This window comes from Grammomys surdaster, unplaced genomic scaffold, assembly GCF_004785775.1.
Source record: "Grammomys surdaster isolate TR1022 unplaced genomic scaffold, NIH_TR_1.0 124565, whole genome shotgun sequence".
Classification (NCBI taxonomy): Eukaryota; Metazoa; Chordata; class Mammalia; order Rodentia; family Muridae; genus Grammomys; species Grammomys surdaster.
This window is the reverse complement of record NW_021619544.1, coordinates 179,485-201,104: the sequence shown is the minus strand read 5'-3', so window position 1 is coordinate 201,104 and position 21,620 is coordinate 179,485. Positions and strand designations below refer to the sequence as shown.

General features: G+C 37.7%; 1 protein-coding gene across 4 annotated transcripts; it reads right to left on the bottom strand.

Annotated features, from left to right (window-relative positions):
- Nucleotides 1-703: 703 nt before the first annotated feature.
- On the bottom strand, nucleotides 704-19,319 carry LOC114636596 (vomeronasal type-2 receptor 116-like). Of its 4 annotated transcripts, XM_028784674.1 has the most exons (7): nucleotides 19,114-19,319; nucleotides 12,128-12,410; nucleotides 10,985-11,791; nucleotides 9,914-10,138; nucleotides 8,909-9,032; nucleotides 8,417-8,419; nucleotides 704-1,608 (listed from the first exon to the last, which is right to left on the bottom strand). In XM_028784674.1, exons 1-7 carry the CDS (start codon nucleotides 19,317-19,319, stop codon nucleotides 704-706), a joined length of 2,553 nt encoding a protein of 850 aa, XP_028640507.1. The 4 variants fall into 4 exon arrangements, with proteins under 4 accessions (XP_028640507.1, XP_028640508.1, XP_028640506.1 ...); XM_028784675.1 differs by lacking the exon at nucleotides 8,417-8,419; XM_028784673.1 differs by lacking the exon at nucleotides 8,417-8,419 and having other exon boundaries at nucleotides 8,909-9,039; nucleotides 9,915-10,138.
- Between the last annotated feature and the right edge of the window lie 2,301 nt (nucleotides 19,320-21,620).

Below are 21,620 nucleotides of genomic sequence, written 5' to 3'. Positions count from 1 at the left end.
TTTGTGATGATCATCATAAATATGCATTACTGTCACTGTGCTTTATACTCTGCTAACATTCACTCTTGTTTCTCTTTTCAAATCAGTGCCTTTTATTTCATCAGGAGTCTATGATATTCCAAATCTCAATAGAGGCAATTTACCATTTAGGTGATGTTTTAGTTTCTATCGTTGAAACAAACACTATGATCAAAAGAAACATGTGAGAGAGGTGTTTGCTTACTTATATACCTTTGTCACAGTATATTAAATGAAGCCAAGGCATGAAATTGGATGTAGACACTCCATGAAAGCAAATGGAATAATGCTGATTGCTGTCTTCAAGTCTATGTTGTCTGTAGTCCTCTTTCTTATAACTCCCAGAACAACTTGCCTAGTGTTGGCACTGTCCACAGTCAGTAGGCTCACCTTATATTAATGATTAATTAAATATATGGCTTACACACAAAACTACAGGTCAAAATAATGGTAGCCATTTCTCAATTGAGACTCCTGGTTCTCAATAGCTTCAGGTTTGTGTACTTATGAATGAAACCATTTTCCACTAAACTTTAGTAATTGGTATGACAATGGACAGTGCTATCCTGTTTGTAAGTTCAAATATGTATATTAATTAAAATTTTTATATGATTAAGTACTACTTTTGTTAAGATAAAGGAAAAGATATGTTGAATATCATCTAAAATTTCATACTAGTAAAGTTTCAATAATGCAATTTATCTTTGTACTTCTGTACAAAATTTGAATCTGGTCTAACTAAAATAACATAACATTTTGGGACAAAGATACACCCTAGCAACCCTGCACTAGAAGCCAAGATGGAAAAAACCTCCACAACCACCATGACCTTCCCCCTAGTGCTGTGGTAGACAGGGAGGAAGGTGATCCAGACACTGCAGAACATCAGCATGCTGAATGTTAGGAACTTGGCTTCATTGAATCTGTCAGGAAGATTTCTAGCAAGAAAAGCCACAGTGAAGCTCCCCAGAGCCAAGGAGCCTAAGTATCCCAGGACAAAGTGGAAGGCGATGACAGAGCCTTTGTTGCAAATAATGATGGTCTTCCCATGTTCAGATTGTATATCTCTGTCAATGAAGGGAGGAAATGTTACCAACCAGGTCCCACAGAGAACAAGTTGGATTAGGGTACAAATGGGAATGACCAAGTTAGGTGCCCCTGATGCCAGCATCCCTCTCATTCTTCTTCCTGGAGTAGTGAGCTTGAAAGCCATGACCACAGTTATTGTTTTGGCCAACACGGTAGAAATAGCCACTGTGAAAAATACTCCAAATATGGTCTGCTGCAGGATGCAGGTGGCCTGGTTGGGGTGTCCAATGAAGAGCAGTGAGCAGAGAAAACAGAAGATGAGGGAGATGAGCAGGATGTAGCTGAGAATGCGGTTATTGGCCTTCACAATGGGGGTGTCATTGTGTTTTATAAAAGTGACTAACATTAGAACTGTGAGGACAGAGAAGGACAAGGCCATGCAGCCTAGAGCCATACCCAATGGATCTTCATAAGCCAGAAATGAAACAGCCCTTTGAAGGCAGTGGGTTTGCTGTAAGTTTGCATACTTATCATCTGGACATCTCACACAGTGCTCCATATCTGCAGGTGAACAACAACAAACCCTTATATCATATCATATTTATGAACTTAATAATTGAGTGTTTGTATTGTTCAGAGGATACCCCAAAAATATTTTGGTGTTGTACATTTATTCCATTACTTATTGCTGCAGGAAGCACTGACATAAGCCTGTTCTGTATTAACCTATGCTTTATGGCATAACAAAACACCATCATGGAAAATGCAGGAGAAAAAAAAACTTGTTTATTAAGCAGAAAGAAAAAATGTTGTTTTCTAGTGTGTTATGAATAATAACATGCAAAATCTCAGATTATTTAATTTTTTAAGGCATAAACTCTCTACTCACAGACAGGTGCAGTGTGCAGACATAGTTCTCAGTGCCAGTTGATGAACTACAGTATGAACTTTGTTGGGTTTGAGGGTTGTGTCCTTTGTCTGTATCTTCACATAGGCACAACAACATGCAATTCCTCATGCAAAATACTGTTTGCATAAAGAGTATGTCCATTATTGCAGCTGTTTGCCTCACAGACTATCCATGTCCCCCTCTTTGTGGTAAGATACCTTTTTTCCCAACTATGCATTCCAAGGTGGATGTCATGAAGTTTATGGATACTCACATTCATCCCCTTTTCTTATGTAAGCTATGATTGCTGATATACATTATCACATCTCTGGGTGCATTGTTGAAATCTTCACTCTTGCTCTAATTCATTGACAAGAACTATTTAATCCTTTAAATCTTCCATGCTCTTAAAATGTATTCTTTTTTATTTCCTTGCATTTTTTTTTATTGGATATTTTATTTACATTTCATATGTTATCCCCTTACCCCATCCCTCACCCACCCGGGAACCCCCCATCCCCTTACCCCTCCTCCTTCTTCTCCGTGGATGTAACCCCCACCTACCTCCCCACTCCCACTTCCCCACCCTCAAAATTCCCACCCCCTGGGGCATCCAGCCTTCATGAGGTCAAGGATCTCATCTTCCACCTGTGCCCGGCAGGGCCCTCCACTCTTACATATTCAGCTGAAGCCCTGGATCCCTCCATAAGTGCTCCCAGGCTGGTGGTTAGGACCCTGGGATCTGTGGTTGGTTGGTATTGTTGCTCTCCTCATGGGGCCACAAACCCTTTCAGCTCCTTCAGTCCTCACTCTAACTCCTCCATTGAGAACCCCATGATCAGTTCAATGGCTAGTTGTGAGCATCTGCCTCTGAATATGTCAGACTCTTGAAGGCCTCTGAGGAGACATCCATATCAGGCCCTTATCAGCATGCACTTCCTGACTTCCACATCAGCATCTACCTTTGGTGACTGCACATGGGATGGATACTCAGGTGGAAAGGTCTTCAAATGGACCCTCCTTCAGTTTCTGTCCCTCACTTTGTCTCCATATTTGCTCCCTTGAGTATTTTGTTGCTCCTTCTAAGAAGAACTGAATCACCCACACTTGGTCTTCCTTTTTTATGAGCTTCATGTGGCCTGTGAGTTGCATCTTGGGCATTTCAAGGTTCTGGGCTAATATCCGATAATCAGTGAGTGAATACCATGTGTGTTCTTTTGTGATTGGCTTACTTCACTCAGGATGATAATTTCTAGTTCCATCCATTTACCTAGGAACCTCTCGAATTCATTGTTTTTAATAGCTGAGTAATACTCCATTGTGTAAATATACCACATTCTTTGAATCCATTCCTCAGTTGAAGGACATCTGGGTTCTTTCCAGCTCCTGGCTATTATAAATAAGGCTGCTATGAACATAGTTGAGCATATGTCCTTGTTATATGTTCGAGCATCTTCTGGGTATATGCCTAGGAGTTGTATAGCTGGATCCTCAGGTAATGCTATGTCCAATTTTCTGAGGAACCGCCAGATTGATTTCCAAAGTGGTTGCACCATCTTGCAGTCCCACCAACAATGGAGGAGTGTTCCTCTTTCTCCACACTCTCGCCAGCATCTACTATCACCTGAGTTCTTAATCTTAGCCATTCTGACTGGTGTGAGATGGAATCTCAGAGTTGTTTTGATTTGCATTTCCCTGATGACTAAGGACACTGACCATTTCTTTAGGTGCTTCTTGGCCATTCGAGTTTCTTCCATTGAAAATTCTTTGTTAAGCTCTATACCCCATTTTTTTAATAGGGTAATTTGGTTGTCTGGAGTCTACTTTCTTGAGTTCTTTGTATATATTGGATATTAGCCCTCTATCAGATGTAGGATTGGTAAAGATCTTTTCCCAATTTGTTGGTTGTCATTTTGTCCTATTGACAGTGTCCTTTGCCTTACAGAAACTTTGCAATTTTATGAAGTCCCATTTGTCAATTCTTTATCTTAGAGCATATGCCATTGGTGTTCTGTTCAGGAACTTTTCCCCTGTGCCCAAGTATTCGAGGGTCTTCCCCACTTTCTCTTCTATTAGTTTCAGTGTATCTAGTTTTATGTGGAGGTCCTTTATCCACTTAGACTTGAGCTTTGTACAAGGAGATAAGAATGGATCAATTTTCATTCTTCTACATGTTGTCTTCCAGTTGAACCAGCACCATTTGTTGAAAATGCTGTCCTTTTTCCACTGGACAGTTTTAGCTCCTTTGTCAAAGATCAAGTGACCATAGGAGTGTGGGTTCATTTCTGGGTCTTCAATTCTATTCCATTGATCTTCCTGCCTGTCTCTGTACCAATACCATGTAGTTTTTTTTTTTTTTATCACTATTGCTCTGTAGTACAGCTTGAGGTCAGGGATGGTGATTCCTCCAGAAGTTCTTTTATTGTTGAGAATAGTTTTCGCTATCCTGGGTTTTTTGTTATTCCATATGAATTTGAGAATTTCCTTTTCTAACTCTGTGAAGAATTGAGTTGGGATTTTAATGGGGATTGCATTGAATCTGTAGATTGCTTTTGGCAAGATGGCCATTTTTATTATATTAATCCTGCCAATCCATGAGCATGGGAGATCTTTCCATCTTCTGAGATCTTCTTCGATTTCTTTCTTCAGGGACTTGAAGTTCTTGTCATACAGGACTTACACTTGCTTGGTTAGATTCACACCAAGGTATTTCATATTATTTGCAACTATTGTGAAGGGTGTCATTTCCCTAATTTCTTTTTCAGTCTGTTTATCTTTCATGTAGAGGAAGGCTACTGATTTGTTTGAGTTGGTTTTATAACCAGCCACTTTGCTGAAGTTGTTTATCAGGTTTAGGAGTTCTCTGGTGGAAGTTTGGGGGTCACTTAAGTATACTATCATATCATCTGCAAATAGTGATATTTTGACTTCTTCCTTTTCTATTTGTATCCCTTTGACTTCTTTTTGTTGTCTAATTCCTCTGGCTAGGACTTCCAGTACTATATTGAATAGGTAGGGGGAGAGTGGGCAGCCTTCTCTAGTCCCTGATCTTAGTGGGATTGCTTCAAGTTTCTCTCCATTTAGCTTGATGTTGGCTACTGGTTTGCTGTAAATTGCTTTTACTATGTTTAGGTAGGGGCCTTGAATTCCTGATCTTTCCAAGACTTTTCTCATGAAGGGATGTTGAATTTTGTCAAATGCTTTCTCAGCATCTAGTGAGATGATCATGTGGTTTTTTTCTTTAAGTTTGTTTATATAGTGGATTACATTGATGGATTTCCGAATATTGAACCATCCCTGCATTCCTGGGATAAAACCTACTTGATCATGATGGATGATTGTTTTGATGTGGTCTTGGATTCGGTTTGCTAGAATTTTATTGAGTGTTTTTTGCATTGATGTTCATAAGGGAGATTGGTCTGAAGTTCTCTTTCTTTGTCGGGTCCTTGTGGGGTTTGGGTATGAGTGTAATTGTAGCTTCATAGAACGAATTGGGTAGTGTTCCTTCTGTCTCTATTTTGTGGAATAGTTTGAAGAGAATTGGTATTAGGTCTTCCTTGAAGGTCTGATAGAATTCAGCACTAAAACCATCTGGTCCTGGGCTTTTTTTAGTGGGGAGACTTTTAATGACTGCTGCTATTTCCTGAGGGGTTATGGGACTATTTAGATGGTTTATCTGCTCCTGGTTTAACTTTGGTACCTGGTATCTGTCTAGGAAATTGTCCATTTCATCCAGGTTTTCCAGTTTTGTTGAGTATAGGCCTTTGTAGTAGGATCTGATGATTTTTTTAATTTCTTCAGTTTCTGTTGTTATGTCTCCCTTTTCAGTTCTGATTTTATTAATTTGGATACTGTCTCTTTGCCCTCTGGTTAATCTGGCTAACGGTTTATCTATCTTATTGATTTTCTCAAAGAACCAACTCCTGGTTTTATTGATATTTTGTATTGTTCTTTCTGTTTCTATTTGGTTGATTTCAGCCCTGAGTTTGATTATTTCCTGCCTTCTACTCCTCCTGGGTGTATTTGCTCCTTTTTGTTCTAGATCTTGTAGTTGTGCAGTCAACTTGTTAGTGTGTGCTCTTTCCAGTTTCTTTTTGTAGGCACTTAGATCTATGAGTTTTCCTCTTAGCACTGCCTTCATGGAGTCCCACAAGTTTTGGTATGAAGTGTCCTCATTTTCATTGAATTCTAAAAAGTCTTTAATTTCTTTCTTTATTTCTTCCTTGAGCAAGTCATCATTGAGTTGAGAGTTGTTCAGTTTCCATGTGCATGTGTGTTTTCCATTGGTTTTGTCATTATTAAAGGCCAGTCTTATTTCGTGGTGATCTGATAAGATGCAAGGTATTATTTCAATCTTTTTGTATCTGTAGAGGCCTGTTTTGTGACCAATTATATGGTCTATTTTGGAGAAGGTACCATGAGGTGCTGAGAAAAAGTTATATTCTTTTGTTTTAGGATGAAATGTTCTATAGATGTCTGTTAAGTCCATTTGGTTCATAACTTCTGTTAATGTCAAAGTGTCTCGGTTTAGTTTCTGTTTCCATGATCTGTCCATTGCTGAGAGTGGGGTGTTGAAATCCCCCATTATTATTGTATGAGGTGTAATGTGTGTTTTGAGCTTTAGTAAAGTTTCTTTTATGTATGTAGGTGCCCTTGCATTTGGAGCATAGATGTTCAGAATTGAGAGTTCACCTTGGTAGATTTTTCCTTTGATGAGTATGAAGTGTCCTTCCTTATCTTTTTTGATTAATTTTGGATGAAAGTCGATTTTATTTGCTATTAGAATGGCTACTCCAGCTTGTTTCTTGGGACCATTGGCTTGGAAAATTGTTTTCCACCCTTTTATTCTGAGGTAGTGTCTGTCTTTGTCACTGAGGTGCGTTTCTTGTATGCAGCAAAATTCTGGGTCTTGTTTGTGTATCCAGTCTGATAGTCTGCGTCTTTTTATTGGGGAATTGAGACCATTGATGTTAAGAGATATTAAGGAAAAATGATTGTGGCTTCCTGTTATTTTTGCTATTAGAGGTAAAGTTATGTTTGTATAGTTATCTTCTTTTGGGGTTGTTGGAAGATTACTTCCTTGCTTTTTCTAGGTTGTAGTTTCCCTCCTTATGTTGGCGTTTTACATCAATTATCCTTTGAAGTGCTGGGTTTGTGGGAAGATATTGTGCAAATTTGGTTTTGTCATGGAATATCTTGGTTTCACCATCTATAGTGATTGAGAGTTTTGCTGGGTGTAGTAATCTGGGCTGGCAATTGTGTTCTCTTAGGGTCTGTATGATGTCCGTCCAGGCTCTTCTGGCTTTTATAGTCTCTGGTGTAATTCTTATAGGTCTGCCTTTGTACGTTACTTGACCTTTTTCCCTTACTGCTTTTAGTATTTTTTTCTTTGTTTTGTGCATCTGATGTTTTGATTATTATGTGACGGGAGGTATTTCTTTTCTGGTCTAGTCTATTTGGTGTTCTGTAGGCTTCTTGTTCGTTTATGGGCATCTTGTTCTTTAGGTTAGGGAAGTTCTCCTCAATAATTTTGTTGAGGATATTTACTGTCCCTTTAAGTTGGGAATCTTCATTCTTGTCTATACCTATTATCCTTAGGTTTGGTCTTCTCATTGTGTCCTGGATTTCCTGGATGTTTTGAGTTAGGAGTTTTTTGCATTTTACATTTTCTTTGACAACTGTGTCAATATTTTCCATAGTATCTTCTGCATTTGAGATTCTCTCTTCTATCTCTTGTATTCGGTTGGTGATGCTTGTGTCTATGACTCCTGATCTCTTTCTTAAGTTTTCTATTTCCATGGTTGTCTCCCTTTGAGCTTTCTTTATTGTTTCTATTTCCATTTTCAGATCCTGAATGTTTTTGTTTAATTCCTTCTTTGTGTTTTCTTGCATTTCCTTAAGGGATTTCTGTGATTCCTCTTTAAGGGCTTCTATCTGTTACTTGTACTCTCCTGTATTTCTTTAAGGGAGTTACTTAATTCCTTCTTATAATCCTCTATCATCATCATGAGAAGTGATTTAAATTCTGAATTCTGCTTTTCAGGTGTGATGGGGTGTTCAGGGCTTGCTATACTGGGAGAACTGGGTACTGATGATGCCAAGAAACTTTGGTTTCTGTTGCTTATGTTCTTGCGCTTGCCTTTTGCCATCTGGTTAACTCTAGTGTTGCCTGCCCTCACTGTGTAAGACTGGAGTCTGTATTTCCAGTTATCTTGCTTGTTGCAGAGCTCCTCAGGGTCCAGATGTCTCTGTAGTCTTATGATCCTAATCTTGGTGTCTGCTGCTCTGAGTGCAGTGGCTACTCGGCTGCTCTGAGTGCAGTGGCTCCTCTAGGATGACTCAGGAGTCAGTATCTCCACAGGACAGGAGTAGATCAACTCTGTCAGCTGCTCTGAGTGCAGTGGCTCCTCGGCTGCTCTGAGTGCAGTGGCTCCTCTAGGATGACTCAGGAGTCAGTATCTCCACAGGACAGGAGCAGACCAACTCTGTGTCTGCCCCAGCCCACAGGACCAGGCAGGGGAGGAAGGGAAGTGGAATTCCCAAAATGTATTTCAATAACAACAGCTGCTACACTAAGCATCTGGTCTTTATCAGGGACCAAGCTGAATGATTGGAGGGAAAGGATGTGGACTGATCACGAAGTCCAGTTACTTTGTACAAAGAATCATGTAAGATTAAACTTATGTATAGATTATGCCTAAATTTGGTTTAAAATGGTTACAGATGTATGTCCCCTAAATGTTTTCTGCATAATATAAAATCAATAGATATCAGATTGTGAGAGAAATGAGTTGTTTGTAGATAATGCAGGTTTTTTGCAGGAAACAAAAGAAGTTGATACCACTCAAATGATTAAATTCAGAAACAATGAGATTTATGTCTATATTTTCCATCTAGACCATTTTACATTTTTAGTTTGGAATGAGAAGATATTAGAATTCAACCTTTTTTTTTCTGCATGCAAACATGTACCTGTATCATTGGAAACCTCATTTTCTGGGCACTGGGCACAATCAAAGCAGCAGTCTGCTGTTTGTTCCTGATGAATTTTCCTGAATCCAGCAGTGCATGTCACACTACACATGGAGGTGGGAACCTGAGGTAATATATATACATATGTATATATATGTTTGTACATACACCCATACATATGTGTCTGTGTATGTGTCTGTTTATTATACACTGTATGTATAATGACCCATATATTTATTTATGGGACATTAACAGATATGGCTATATTTATTCCTCTGCTAACCAGCATCACTTATCAATTTCAGGTGCATTATTATTTTCTATTACCCTGAAATGCCCTGATAGTCACACAATATTTATTACATCATTTAATATTATATATATAGCATTTAGGTTGTATCAATTTAAGATTTTTCTTTCTAAACTTATTAATCCAAAAGGAATGTTTATGTGGCTTCAGTTTCTCTCACAAGTTTTATAAATTAAAAAATAAAGACATTAAGTTGTTTGGAGAGAGAAGGTAGCATAAATCAAAAAAGAGTTGTCTAATGAGTATCAACAAAGCATGTCATATACAACTCTCAAAAATCTAGTGAAGTTTTTCTAAGTTGAAATGAAAACCTTGAATCTGGAGAAATATTTATGTTAATGAATACATGTTGTAATTCTTTAGGATATAATGATGTTCACACAGAAACAAAAAATTCATGGGTTATATATAGCTACAAAATTTTAATTATATATATTACTTTAAATTTAATAAATGTATTTATGTAGTGTGGGGTCACTAGGCATGCAGGTACAATTGAACATAGAATCCAGAGGCCTTTGATTCCTATGACCTAGATTTACATGAACTTGTGAGTTATTAAATTTTGATGCTGGTAACTGAGGTTAGGCCTTTGGCAAGAACAACAATTGGTATTAACTACAGAGCCATAACTTCAATGCCTCATATTTTAAAATTTAGATATCCTGTAAAAATAAAAATTATTGTATACCCACTGATGTTCCTCCTGTGGCCCACTCCAAGTCTTCAGATATATGAAGTTGTTGGCTCTGTGGGAAACAAGGAAAATAGCTTCCTATTTTGACTTTTAATCCAAGGCCTTGTGGAAAATTCCAAATGTTGAAAATGTCATACTCTGCACACTGATTTTCCCTGTGATTCATGTTCACCAGCTCTCCAACAGGGTTAGTAAATACCCTGGTTTTCAGCAAGGAAGACACCTAAATGAGATGCATCTTTATATGATTACATGTGCATATCGATTAAGGAAAAGTAAAATTGAGAATGTCCCCTAATTTTTAATATTTTTCAGAAAAGACAGCTATATTAAAGTAATCCCATGCACTTATATAATATAACTCATGGGTAATTAAAAATTCAAATACTTCATTTTAATATTCCAAGACAAAAAGTGTTAAAATAAATGCTATCCAAATAACAAGTAACATAATGTGAGTGTGTGTATATGAATGTGTGTTCTTGCATGTGTGTGTACATGTTTGTCAAGAATAATTTTTAAAATTGAAGCCATGCATGTGAGAATGAGCGGGAAGTCTGAATATCTGGAAGTAGTGAGATCAAAGGATGGTAGTGTGTCATTCGTGTGCATGCAGTTTTTATATGAAATAAACAAAACTATTAAAATACACAGCCTTCATCATTTAAGTATTTATAAATAACTGTTACTTTAAATGAATAACTATTAATCACAGCAAATGTACCAATTATTGATCAAATTACTCTTGAGAAAATTATTCTAGGCTAGTTATCACTTAATGCTTTTATGATAAAACTTTTGACTCCGATTTTAAATATTGAACTCATTTCATAAAATGTTGAGACACATTTTCACAAACTCACTGACATTCATACAAAAATATTGTCTCCTATTATATATTATCCTTGTGCATGTTACATATCCATGTAAAAGACTCATTAGGTAGTTTTATAGTATAGAAACCTTTTTATTGCAAGAATAATCTCTAACAAATTTATGTGAGTTTCTCAGGGGCCCTTTAAAGATCACATTGATATATATAAGCATAATGAAATGTAAGAAACTTTACCTGCTGACAGTCAGTGAACACTCCTTTGGGTCCTGCCATTTGCTGAGATTCTACTTTTTGAAGAATGAGTTCATGGTAGGTGTGGGCCACAGCATACACAGCATTATACAAATTGTAACCTTCTTCACTCAGGGCCATGTCAAATTTGTGCTGTACTGTCCATTCCTCTGTGTTGTTGAGTATAAAATGATCCATTTTGCTATTGCTGTTCTTAGACATTGAACAATTAAAATAATTCCACAGTAGCATAGTCTGAGAAATGTCTACTGGATACATGGAAGTGTTCATTGTTTGAATAAAATTCCTTAATTTAGCAATCTCACTGTGGTGGTGTTCAAAAGTGACAGTCCCATGAAAGAAATCAAGGCTGAAATCTCTTTTATTTATGATGACATCCCATTGTGAGGTTGTGATCCAGATTCTCTGAGCACCTAAATATACCCATCTTCTAACGCTAACTTCTACTGTAGAGTTCATTTCACCATAAATGATAACAACCTTGGCTGATGATGCCATAATTTGTTTATCATATATCTTAGCCTTTGTCATGTATATCTGCATGTTTTCTGGGATCATATTCACAAATGCTAGACAGATCCCATGCCTTTGCATTTCTTCTCTCAAGTCTGAGAGAAACTGAATACCATGGTCATCATTTGAGATGGCCAGTCCAATCCAAGTCCATCTAAAATGAAGCATCAAGGATACCATGCCATGTGACAAACACGTGTCCTTGATTGCTATCTGATAGACATAGGGAAATTGGTCATGGTCACTCAGGTTAGGATTAAATGGTCCAAAGAAGACCTAAAAGATATAGAGGAGAGTACAAAACATCCACATGAGGAATATGACTTTAAGGAAGTTTGTACTTATATACAAATAACATTACTCACCTTTCAGAACTCCTGTTAAGGATAGTAAAATTATTCTATAAACAGCATGTATTATTCCTTTTCTATTCTTGACAAGTCTGAGCATTCCAGAAAAAGAGTTTTGCCTATTTCCAGAGTACGTCTAAGATCTGATTTTAAATCCTTTATAGTATGTGTAAAACAGCACACATAGAAACACATGCAGACCAAGTTTTCTCCTATGAATGGAATGAACATTATTAACTCATCCAGTGTCACATATTCTCACCTTTGGTCTCCTAGAATTAATTGCCAGTTTTAAGGATGTCATCCATGACGGTCCTGTAAGTTCTATATCACAATTTGTCCGTATTCCACAGTTATAATTAATAAAATTAAAATCATTGCTTTGTGGTGAATATCTTTCATCCAGAAGTCCAAAAGTGTCTTCACACAGGCCAACAATGCGGGAGAATATCAAAGACATGTTGGGTAAAAGATAAAGATTCTTGTTGATCTCATCAGTAGCAAAAAACATCACTAATAAACCCTCATATCTTCTTGCTGGTATTCTACAAGAAGGCACAGGGATGATTAAGGAGGATGTACAAAATATGAAATTTTCTGCTGAATTACAGTAATCTTTGTACTATGAGAAATGCTAAGTTTCTGTGTAAGTGCTACTATTCCTTAAATATGCCTCAGAAATTAGAGATCTTTAGGGTTAAATATAATTCAAATATTCCCCCAAATATGTTACTCTAGTATGATAATATTTATATTCATAAAAATCCATAAAGACCTTCTTTTATCTCTGAATGGCATTCTTGAACTAGTGTCAGGAGTTGACAAGAAGAAGCTACAAACTAGCAGGTGATCTTCCTGAGATGGGTCTGCATTAGATTAAAAAAAAAAACAACTCTATGATAGATTTTCTCTTGTAGGCAAGTACCAGAGGACATTTATTTTAGGAATGATTCCTGCTATTTATATGCTTTCTTGTTGTTATTAAATATATGTGACAACCACTAGGTATTAGCCCATCCTTTTGAGCAGATCTTTGCAGATGAAGATATACTGTAGTGATGCTATATTGATAAATCGATGATTTCTTAATCCTTAATGATGATCCTATAGGAATTCCTCGAAATATAGTAATCGTTAGCTCTTTTATAATACATTGCTATTAAATTCTTTCTGGTAGTCAAAACTGCAATGAGAACTCTGTCAGTCTTTAGTGTTATGAGTTCATTGCTTCTGAGATAGCAAGCAGGCACTACTAATCAGAGCACATTCTGAGAGCTTTGAAAACCATTAACCTAAGGTCTTAAAAAGGGAATTAACGATTTACTATAAATGCTAGGACACAAAATAAAATATTGATTGGCTTTATCCTTACAACACTTCACTAATTACTTAGTCATAGAAGTTATGGTTTTTAACTCTACATTAACCTGCAGAATTGTGACAAATGATGAATGGTTAGCCACATAATCACTCCTAATGGATATGCTTGTAAACATTGTCTGTTGTAAACTTCTTATTTGATTTCTGATTTGAATTTATATGTAAAGCTGTGGTGAACTATTTGCTATAAGATCATGTATTGTGAAAGATGTGTAAGTGCTGAGGCAAAGAGAAGAAACAGAACTGAGCTGAGGATACCTTTTAGACAGAACACTTTTCACATAGAACTGAACAGAACTTTTTAGACAGAACTGAGGAGAATACTTTTTAGATAGAACTGAACTCAAGAAGAACCTGATGCAAGGCATAGAATGAGGAGTAAGGATAATAAGAGTAAAGTCATTATTGTGATATCAGAGCTTGAGGAGAAAGCAAGACTAGGAGGAGAATGCAGAGTGACATAACTTAGAAATTATAAGGTGTAGGGCGGTGGTGGCGCAAGCCTTTAATCCCAGCACTTGGGAGGCAGAGGCAGATGGATTTCTGAGTTTGAGCCAGCCTGGTCTACAGAGTGAGTTCCAGGACAGCCAGAACTACACAGAGAAACCCTGTCTCGAAAAAACAAAAAACAAAAAAAAGCCCCCCCCCCCAAAAAAAAAGAAATTATAAGGCAGGCTGGACAGTGGTGATGCATGCCTTTAATCCCAGCACTTGGGAGGCAGAGGCAGGCGAATTTCTGAGTTCATCACAAGCATGATTTACAGAATGAGTTCCAGGACAAACAGGGCTACACAGAGAAACTCTGTCTCAAAAAACCAACCAACCAACCAACCAAACAAACAAAAAACCCAAACCAAAAATAAAAACAAAATAGCAATGAAGAAATTCTAAGGCAACTTAACAAAACTAAGCGAGAAGTATGCAGAATTGAGAGAGAATTCGTAAAAAAGAAGCTTCAGGGAGAACAGAAGGAGCAGGCAAGCTACTCTCTACCATGGGACAGAACAGTTCTTTCCTTAATAGCCAGGCAGGCTCAGTCTTATTAAAGAGAACAAAACTTTCTTTATATAGACTTGGGTTTAATTCATTTAGCAATAAAAGGGTAGAAGTTTTCCCTTTCATTATGCAATAAAGATTGGAACTAATTTCTTTATTTATCCAGAATAGGTTTGTTTTTTCTTCACTGGTGCTTGTTTTTTTCTGTTTGTTTTTTGGGTTTTTATTTGACCCAAATGCATATGTAAGCATGAGTGTGTGCATGTATGTAATTATGAGAATGTATATAAGCTGGATCCAATTGACTTGAATGGAAATGTATAAATGTGCATGCATGAACCTGTATATAAAATTATATAAGTTTATGCTTATTTGCTTACATATTTTTTTTCCTTTTGGGAGGTTGATTATTTTCTCCTGGTTCAATAGAAGTTTATTGCATACATGCATGGTATGTACTCACTAATAAGTGGATATTAGCCAAAAACGTACAGACTACCCAGTACACAATACACAGAACTCAAAAAGGTTATCTAACTGAAGGGCCCAAGTGAGGATGCCTCATCTCTATTTGGGAAGAGAAGAAAGCAATGACAGGATGGGGGAATGAGTGAGTGAGGGAGGGATAGAAGGAGGGAGGGACCTAGGTGGAAAAGTGGGCAGGGAGTGGAAGAGGGGATCATGATCAGGTAGATGGAGGGAACAGGAGTGAAGCACTGAAGGCAGCAGAAAGAATGAAAACAGGCAACCTTAGTAGGTAGGAGGTGGGGGGACTCTTTAGAATGTACCAGAGACCTGGGAGGTGAGAGGCGTTCAGGACTCAAAGGCAGGGACCCTAGATGAAATGCCCTACAGTAGGGAGAGGGAACTTGTAGAGCCCATCTCCAGTAGAAAGACAGGACATCAAGTGGAAGGATGGGGTTGCAATCCCACAGTCAAACACTTTGACTCAGTATTGTTCCTGTTTGTAAGAACTGCAGGGACAAAAATGGAGAAGAACCTGAGGAAAAGGAGGTCCAGTGACAGGCCCAAATTGGAATCCATCCCCAGGTGAAGCCTAAAGGCCTTATACTAGTACTGATATTGTGGCATGCTCACAAAAAGGGGCCTATCATGACTGCCTTCTATAAGACCCAACAAGTAGCTGAAAGAGTCGGATGCAGATATTTATTCCCAACCCATGGTCAGAAACTGTTGACACCTTTGGTTGAATTAGGTAGAAGCTGGAAGAAGCTGAGGAGGGAGTTCACCCTATAAGACCAGCTGTCTCAACTAACCTGGATTTCCAAGATCTCTCAGACACTGGTTCACCAACCAGGTAGCATACACGAGCTGATATGAGGCCCCCAACACATATACAGCAGAGGACTGCTTGGTCTGAACTCATTCAAAAAAGATGCACCTAACCCCCTAGAGACTGGAGGCTCCAGGGAGTGGGAAGTTCTGGTGGGGTGGGCGTCGGGGTTGGGGACATCGCTCTGGAGATCGGGGGAGGAGGTATGAAATGTGGAACAGTCAGAGGGTGAACTAGGATGGGCATAAAGTCTGCACTGTAAAAAAAGATTAACTAGACAAGTTCACAACCCCAAAACATTGATGTGAGATGAGTCACATCGATGGTCGAAGGCTTTAGGCTGTCGACGATGGGCAACGTCAAGGGACCCCAAGGTGGGTGAAAGGAGGGTGAGAGCCCTGTCTTAGGCCATGTAGGCTGCACCCACTCCCAGCACCACACACTCCTTTTCGGCTGCATTGGGTGGGCCCCTGGGAAGTGGACCTACAATAATCCCGTCATTGGGCTAACTCACAGCCATCCTAGTCCCTTGTAAATGTTCGAGTTACCAACCATTTGTCAGTTTGGGGTGTAATATTGTCATAAAGGAAGGCTCCCCAATGTTAGCGGCCATATCAAGGGCGGCCTTGGTTTAGGAAAAAGCCAATTTTTGTTGGGATGATCAAGAAGTCAAGCTCTCTAGCGAGAGAAACGAGGGCAAAGCCAGGCATACCAGGAACCAGATAGACTCAAAGCAGTGTACCATATCTTCTGAAGAATAGCAGGGAGACCATAACTCAAGCAGTGTACCATATCTTCTGAAGAATAGCAGGTAGATCATAATTCAAGGCAGTGTACCGTATAGACCATGACATGTTTCAAGGCAGAGGCCAAGAAGATTCTGTACTTTTTCACCACCTGGCCCCTCTTACCCCCTCCCCTTGTAAAACATGCTATAAAAAAGCATCTCATGTTCAAAAAAAATTAAAAAAAAGGAAAAAAAAAGATTAACTAAGATAAAAAATAAAGTTCATTGTCAATCCTAGGAACTAGTTTAATCTCCAGTGCCAACATGATGTGAGGAGAGACTCTTGCTAGTTGAGACGAGAGAGAGGAGAGAGAGAGAGAGGAGAGAGAGAGAGAGAGAGAGAGAGAGAGAGAGAGAGAGAGAGAGAGGTGGCGCATGCCTTTAATCCTAGCACTTGGGAGACAGAGGCAGGTGGATTTCTGAGTTTGAGGCCAGCCTAGTCTACAGAGTGAGTTCCAGGACAGCCAGGGCTACACAGAGAAACCTTGTTTCGAAAAAAAAAAAAAAAGAAAAAGAGAGAAAGAGAGATTTAAATTTTAAATAAACATATGAAACTTGAATGACATCAAATTACTATTTTCAATAACTTTCTATTGTTTTGAGTTTCCCTTATTTATTAAAGAATTTAATCAACAAATAAAATTGCATAGTGACACAGAAAAAAGTTTTTATTTTTAAAAATTTCTTTTATGAATCAAATATCTTTATCACATTGAGTATTTTAAGAGTCAAATAATACATCTAGATATTTCATGTTTCTTTTTATATTCATATCCCTTAGTACCCTATAATATCATTAACACATATCTAATTATATCCATAACTAAGGATCCTATCTCTAATGCTTGAGTACAAAACATTCTTTGGAAATTAAACATAGCAAAAGAGCATAAAACACTAAAGAGTGAATCATTAAGAAATATATTCAAAACCCATTATATGATATCACCTGACATATACTGAGGGTATTCAAAATGTATTATATAACTGTATAACTTTTCTAACAACCAGCTTACTTAAAAAAAGATTATCTATGTTTCTATAAGCGAATTTTACAAATCTCAATATAGGAAAAACTCTTTGCAGTTAAACATCAAGAAAATGCAAATTTCATGCACAGTGAGAAAAATTATTAATACTGATATTTCTATGAAGTTTATAGAGTATACTTTTTGTATTTTTCAAATGTTAATGTTCACCAAACATGATAATTATTTTAGAATATATTTCATTTACATTTACATACCCATTTCAAAATATAAAAGGTAATATGCCACAAAACAAAAATATTATCTTTTAGGCTCATCTACACATCAATTTAAATTTAGCTTTTAGTGTGAATGTTACTATGTCAACTTACTAAAAATGATGTTAGATTCCTCTATACATCTCCGTTTTCCTAATTCTTTGCCATCCTTTAATTGATATCTGAGCAATGAGATCTGTTCTTCATATAAAATGTGTTTATCTCTCCCAGTATTGTCTCCCAGTACATCTGTTACTATTAGTGTTTACTTCCCATCAGAAGGAAAAATACCACACATGGCCAGTTGAGAATTTACAGCAAAGTTTGTCTTATTAAACTACAAATATGTATTAACACAGTTCATATATTGGTAATTCTGATCGTTATTACTACATACAAAAGTTTCACTAATGATAAATACTATTATTTTCCCAATGAGGTATGGAATAACATAGGATACATTAGAAATAAGATTACTTCTGACCTGGTACCCAGAATAATAATGTGAAGCAACGTATCAAAGTGTGAACAATGTACTTTGGCTAGCAAGAGGAAAATGTATTCTTAAAATCCCAAAGAAGTGAAAAAGTAATAAAAGATGGGATGAGAGTCAGAGATAGAAAAGCACAGGAAACCTCAGTTCATGAAACAAAGAAGTCCCAGCCACTTTGAAAGGTGAATGATTTCAACACTTCTTCCCTCATGATCTGCAGCCAACACTGATATCTCACACTTGAGATCTGAGAACTATATAGACATATTGAGAACAGCTTCTTATTCACTAGAATAATCCTTCTATAATTTCTATAATGTTATACTTATTCACCAATTAATAGGAAAATTGACCACCTATCTAACAGTGATCATGAACCTAATCTGTGACCGGGCATATGCACAAGTGGACCAAAATAGTACTCTGGCAACATAATCCAAAGCCTGGTGGTTTTTTACATTTACAGTGTCCAGGATGACAGAAGAGGCTTATTGAGAGACTATATTTAAAAGCAATGTGTATGTATATTGACAAATATATATGTAATATTATGCACATAGTCATTTATACTACACACACACACAAATTTCAAGGTATAAATGTGTGCCCAAAAGTTAGAGACCTAAATTAAATAAATTTTTTATGAAGGCTTTTAGAATGTATGCTCATATTGGAATCTTTGGCAGACAATTGAAGACATGCAGCCTCTTCATATTGAGCTCTTAAGAGTGGGGAGAATTGTGAATTCAAAACAGACCAAGACACCTTGTGCAATGCCATCTTTCAACATCTGAAATACAGAAGGAGGCAAAGTATAGAATCCAGTCTCTATCACTGTCCTGTTTGTGACCTGGAGACCAATGTACTAAAACCAAAATAAACTGTGACACATTTGAAAGAATTAAAGTAGAGATTGTAGAGATTGATTCAATAATTAATTTTCAGAACTTCCTAATGTTATCGGAAGAACAGGACAGAATCCCTCAGTTGTGTACTCAGCTATATATTTCTAATTCATGACACTGAAGCAGGAAATAAACTTAATAACTTACCTAAAATTGATAACATGATTATAAAAATCTTCTTCTATAGGCCAGTCCATTGTTAAAAGAACAAAACCGCAGTCACTTCTCAAATCTCCATCATTATCTACATTATTCTTTATCCTCCAAAAGCAACTGGGTTCAGTCAAACTGCACAAGATGAGAGAAAACTTCAGGAGCGAGAAGGAAATAGTGAAAACACACAGCTTCTTCATGTCTTCTGCTAGGATCTAAGATGGAGCAATTGTGATATCTGTTTCTTACACAGACAAACATCACACACACATTCACACCTATGTGTCTGTTTTAAGGCTACTGCTGTCTGAAAATCCACTTAATTATATTCTACATTTTATTTCCATTCACCCTGTGCCATGTTCCCTGGATACATCTGAAAAAATCTGGCCTCAAGCTCTGCATCTGAGGTCTGAAAACTTTTGATCAAAACATTTCTAAAAACATGTTGTAAAGTTCATGTTCTCCATCCTCAGGTGTCATGATTTTATAACTGTCCATGGCATCTACTCAAGGGACAATCTCCTGAGCAGCTTGGGCCACCCCATGGGTTAACAGACATATGTATGAACACAATTAGCAATCATGATAATGAAATTTATCAGAACTTCCATAGTAAGACAAGAGTTCAGAAGTTCATAATGGTCCCATGTTATTAAGACTTTGAGTTGAATCATGGGAAATTATGTCTTCCATTGGTTACTCTAGGGAAGGGTAGTCTGACATACAACATTGAGCCAGAAGTTAAGCATTCTTTCTGTTGTACATATACTATTGCATGCTAGTCATGTTCACAAAATCTCCTCAAATGTCCCATGATTCCTGTCATCTGGAGACCAGTCATCATGCTAAATCCTATAATGCCTGAAATTACACAGATACAATACCCATCCTGTCCAATATCAGTAACTATGTAGACATTCATTTCACTGAGTTATAATGGTGATCTCTTCCCTGATCTTCAGTCCCTAATAGTCAGGATCTTTTGATGAAATATTTCTTCAGTTGAAGTTTCTTCACATCTTATTAAGATGATTGTGAACAATTTCATACATTTTACTCAAATGAAATGAAAGAATTTGATTTGTAATTTTTGAACTACTTATAATGACCACACTGAATTCTATGCCCCCCAAAATGAAGTGGAGTATTTAACTCTAACTATCCATTATCACTGAATACATTTTCTGGATGGTTGGTACTTCACTGGGTTATAATAGAATCTTTTTAAAAATTTATTTATTAGTTTATTTGTTTGCATTTCAAATGTTATTCTCCTTTCCAGTCTCTCTTCCATGAACCTCCCACCCCACTCCACTTCCCTTTGCTTGTAAGAAGGTGCTCCCCTACCTACCTACCCACTCCTGCCTCACCACTCTAGCATCCCCCTATGCTGGGGCAACAAGCCTCCACAAAACCAAGTGCCTCCCCTCTCACTGATGCCAGACAAGGCAGTCCTCTGCTACATATGTAGCAGGAGCCATGGACTGGCCCATGTATATGCTTTGGTTGGTTGTTCAGTCCCTGGGAGACTCTGAGGGGTCTAGTTAATTGATATTGATGTTCTTCCTATGGGGTTGCAACCCCCTTCACTTCCTTCAGCCCTTCCCCTAACTCTTCCATTGGCATCCCTGGACTCAGTCCAATCTTTGGGTGTATCTGCCTCTGTCTTACTCAGGTGCTGGCAGAACCTCTCAGAGGACAGTTATACCAGGCTCCTGAATGCAAGCACATCTTGACATCAGCGATGGTGTCAGAGTTTGGTGTCTGCAGATGGAATGGATCACATGGTGGGATTGTCTCTGGATGACCTTTCCTTCAGTCTCTGCTCCATTTTTCTCCCTATATTTCTTGTAGACAGGAACAACTCTGGTTTAAATTTTTTGAGATGTTTGAGTGACCTCATCCCTGCACTGGGGAACATGTTTACCTACTGGAGGTGTTCTCTTAAGGTTCTATCTTTCTGCAGTTGGGTATTTTGGCTAATCTCATGCCTATTGGGTCCTGGAGCCTCTCGAACACCTGCCATCCTAGACTTTGTAGTGGTTTCCCAAGTTCTCCACCCTCTACTGCTACTTATTTCTACTCCTTCTCCTGGCCCTTTGGACTGCTCTCTTGTCTCTTGTGATTATTTTGTTTCCCCTTCTAAGAAGGATTGCAGTATCACACTTGGGCCTTCCTTCTCAGTAAGCTTCATATGGTCTGTGAGTTGTATCACAGGCATTCTGAGCTTTTTGGTTAATATCCACTTATTAACGAAGATATACCATGTAAGTTCTTTTGGGTCTAGGTTATCTCACTCAGGATGATGTTTTCTTGTTTCACCCATTTGCCCGCAAAATTCATGATGTCCTCATTTTTAGCAGATGAGTAGTATTTCATTGCAAAAGGCCCATCCTCAGTTACCAGCATGAAAATTTGATAACTCACAACTTCCTATGAATCTAGAGGTTGAAGGTCTCTGGATTCCATGTTCAAATGTAGTTACATGCCTATTTACT